Raw genomic sequence first — 3867 nt, forward strand, 5'->3', positions numbered from 1 at the left:
AGAGCATATAAGAGTTGTCCACCTTCAAACAGGTGAGCAAAACTGAGAATGGCCAATATTCAATGGTGCACACTCTACCTACCTGTTTCCTTCCTGGTGAGCAAAACTAGGATGCCTGCCTGGTGATGGCCAATATCACCAGCTCCCTTGGATGCCTAGGAGCTCATCAACAGCTCTACCAGTGCATGCCTCCTTCCTAACTACTGTGGAGACTATGGCATCTGTGTTAACCCGGGCTCTTGCAACGTAGAGAGTGAGGGAGCCATGCTGTGACGTTCTGAGCATGCACAATGATCTCATTCCCAGTAAAAACAATCAAATGCCTCCGAAGCAACAGCAGTCGCATGAAACAAAACGTTCGGTATAACAATTAAACGAACATGCTACGGATGCAATGCACCTTTGCCAGGATATGGCAATCTAAATATTTCAATCAAAGGGCTGCAATCCTAATGAAGCCTTAGTTTCTTTGTGAAGATACCGGAAGGATCTCATTAATACATACTTAGAAGCATCACCCGTAAAGGCATGCTAATATAGTAATTATCAGGGGGATGTAGCTTCATCTTGAGGGGAAATTTATCCCTAGTTAGGGAGCACATCAATGACATAGTTTTCTATACTTTCCTTTTCCTTTCTATAAAAGCCTCATCAACTATTAAAGTTAGCAAAGAAAGAGAAATATAGCAGCACAAGGCAATTCTCAAGCACACAATGTTCGCTCTTGTTCATTGAAGGGAAAATTTATTTCACCATTTTTGTGATGAAGGGAGAGCGCCCCTCTGAATAGCACTCCCAATCTTCAAATTCTAGCCTTTCCTCTAGAAATATAGTATCATTTGCCAGACTTACACTACCTTCTGAAAAAATATGGGAAAGATCAATCTCAGCAGTACAGACTACCTGGCTGACAACTAGGAGTACTCAAAACAGCAGCTGTTTTCATGGATATCGTCGGCCCCATCACAAGAGGCCAATGATAATGAGCTGGTTGACAATCTCATCATATGCAAATGGGCTCCCAGAAAGGCATGCAAACTCTGAGTGAGGGGAGGATAAGGGACCTCCCCATAGTCCTTATCCAGCATTTGCGCTACCTTGCACATGTCAGGTCTCCTTGTGGAGTCCTCCTGGACACATAGCAGAGCAATTCTCACTATTTTCTTGGCTTCGTCCCCATCAAATTCATGCCCCAGCCTTGCATCCACCAGCTCCACACCTCTCTTCTCCTTCACCATCCTCAAGGCCAGAGCTGGAAAGTAGCAATTCTCCATCACATAACCTGCATCACTCATGGTCTCTCGCAAAGCCAATGGCCGGATGTGATTCCTTCCCCCACTTATCAGCTCCAGCAACACCATGCCAAAGCTGTACACATCGCTCTTTTCTGTGACGGTAGAATCCAAGATCCATTTAGGTGCCACATACCCTGGTGTCCCCCTCATTGTTGTGAAAACATATCTTTCTTCTCTGCTGACAAACCTAGATAGTCTGAAGTCAGCAAGTTTGGCCACGAAATTGGCATCTAGCAACACATTTTGACGCTTGATATCTAGATGGAGGATCTTGTCTTTGCACTCTATGTGTAAATAAGAAAGGCCTTTAGCCATGCCTAAAGCTATATGAAGCCTCATTTGCCAGTTCAAGATGGGGGTCCTAGAATCTAGAGGGAAGAAAAGCCATCTTCCCAAGGACCCATTGGGCATGTACTCGTAAACCAAGAGCCTATGGGAGGCTTCTGCACAGAAGCCATACATTTGCACAAGATGCCAATGGTGTATACTGCCCAATGGTGCTACCTCTGCATAAAACTCTTTGTGACCTTGCAGTGCACCCTATAGCTTCTTAACTGCGATGGTTCGCCCATCTGGCAACACACCCTTATACACCGCACCAAACCCTCCCTGGCCTAGCTTCTCAACAAACCCTCCTGTTGCAACCTCGAGCTCCTTGAAAGAGAATCTTATTGGGCTAATGCCAGCTAAATCTATCAACCCTTGGTCTATACTCTCTGAATCCTCACCATCATTGTGGTGCTTCCTCGTAGTGGCCGATCTTCTGACATGGATGGAAAATGCCAAGAGAGTGATGAACAAACTTCATGCGATGCCTGTTGCTAGCCCAATGATCCAAGCCTTTCTGGCTGATGCCATTCTAGAATTGGAACTTCTTGTTGAGTTGAAATGCAAATCTCTTCTGTCAAACTTAAGAAAACCCACAATATGTGGATCCAAGGTTTGGTATAAGCTGCCCTCTAAGATATCCACAAGGAAGCAAGCCGATGTGTTGGCATGGTAAAATGCTGCTGCACAGGAGCAATTTTGAGCACAAATCTGCTCGCATGTGGCCTTCGAGGTAGCATTCAGACTGCTGTCAACAGAATACTTCGTGTTGAAGTAGTCCAATCCTAAGATAGACAACATCTCCCATGCAGTGTCGTAGTCCAGTCCTGAGACAGAAGAAGAGAGGGAAAGCCTGCATATCTCCCAGACATGGACGAGTCGACCTTCAAGGAGACTTTGACACGGCCTTTTGCAGGGAGTAATTTCAACTTCAGTAGTTTGATGCTGCAGCTTGCAGAGTTTGATGCTACCTGAGGAAGCTCTTCAGTACGGCGCTTTGCTGTGCAGCTTGCAGAGTTTGATGCTGCCTGGTGCTCATACCTCTATCAGTTTGTGGCTTGGAAGGTGCAAGATGCCCAGATTTTGGAAGAAGATCTTATACGGGTCGCTTGTCAATTGGAGCTTTCCATGTTACAGAAGCGCACCTAGATTTCTGATGACAATGATAATGCTGGAGCCGATGCAAGTCATGACAATCAGGCCATTCAAAAACAGGTGTTGGAAGATCAGCAGCTTTTAAGAGACCGAGTGTTGCATCTCACTGGGTCTGCAGGTGTAGCAAGAATGGAAGAAGCATTATCTAAAGCTCAAACCCTGTTTTCAGAAGCACGTGAGAGAGGAAGTCCTCCTCCCTCCCCATTTGCATCTCCACAGAAGTTCAAGTCCTATGCCCCTACTCATTTAGGTTTACTGTCAAGGACTGGTTACCAGATCTTCCACTCAATAGAGAACTTAACAACTTCTAATAAGCATAGGCCTGAACAATACTGGAATAGAGGACTTGACCTTTGAAAAGTTCTCAATATCCAAACAAATAAACTATGATCGGCATATACAACAACTGGAAGAACCAAAATTGATGTAAAAATAGTGATTGAAGAGAAACCTGACTAATGTATTATCAAAACTGAAGCACTTTACGCCTAACAGCTTTAAGTTTCTTCTCAATGTAAGGACTCACTAATGCTATCTCAAAATAAAACTTACCAAGCTTGTGCCATGTTACAAATTGACAAGCAATAGCATCAGGATATGAGATCCCATTTACATTATGTGCGGCAAGGTAGGACTCAGGAGCATGTGTTTGTATCTATCAAGTCATGAAATCCAAATGGCGCTGGTCAAGGAAAAGTTGCAGTAAATGCAAGAGACTCAAGCATGAAAATCTACACAATACCATCACTGCATGAAAAAGAAATGTGCAAACTTGAAATGGCTAAACCATGGCCTTGTCCAACCTGCAACAAGTAGCTGAAATTGTTGTTGATGTTTGCAAATATCCCTGTTATTACTTTAGCATGACCTTGCCCCAAGGATAAAATGCTTCCATCTGATATGTCATACATGTGCATGCTCTTATCAGAATGTGATCAGACTACTTATGACCCATTAGGATCAATGCGAACCTACCACAGAAAGGGGTAAAAGACATCAGAAACTATGATGACAAATATTGTACACAAATAAGAAAAACTCTTCAATAGCGTAAGACAAAGAATATATCTACCTCCAAAACATGAACTTT

At 43.7% G+C, this 3867-nt stretch overlaps 1 protein-coding gene across 1 annotated transcript; it reads right to left on the reverse strand.

Annotated features, from left to right (window-relative positions):
- Positions 1-914: 914 nt before the first annotated feature.
- Positions 915-1610, reverse strand: LOC148009311 (putative receptor-like protein kinase At5g20050). The gene has a single exon (XM_087673533.1). The coding sequence runs from the start codon at positions 1608-1610 to the stop codon at positions 915-917; it is 696 nt and encodes a 231-aa protein (XP_087529659.1).
- Positions 1611-3867: the final 2257 nt, after the last annotated feature.

Source organism: Lygodium microphyllum, unplaced genomic scaffold (assembly GCF_053477565.2).
Source record: "Lygodium microphyllum isolate KBCC unplaced genomic scaffold, Lygodium_microphyllum_v1.1.10 scaffold_31, whole genome shotgun sequence".
Taxonomy (NCBI): domain Eukaryota; kingdom Viridiplantae; phylum Streptophyta; class Polypodiopsida; order Schizaeales; family Lygodiaceae; genus Lygodium; species Lygodium microphyllum.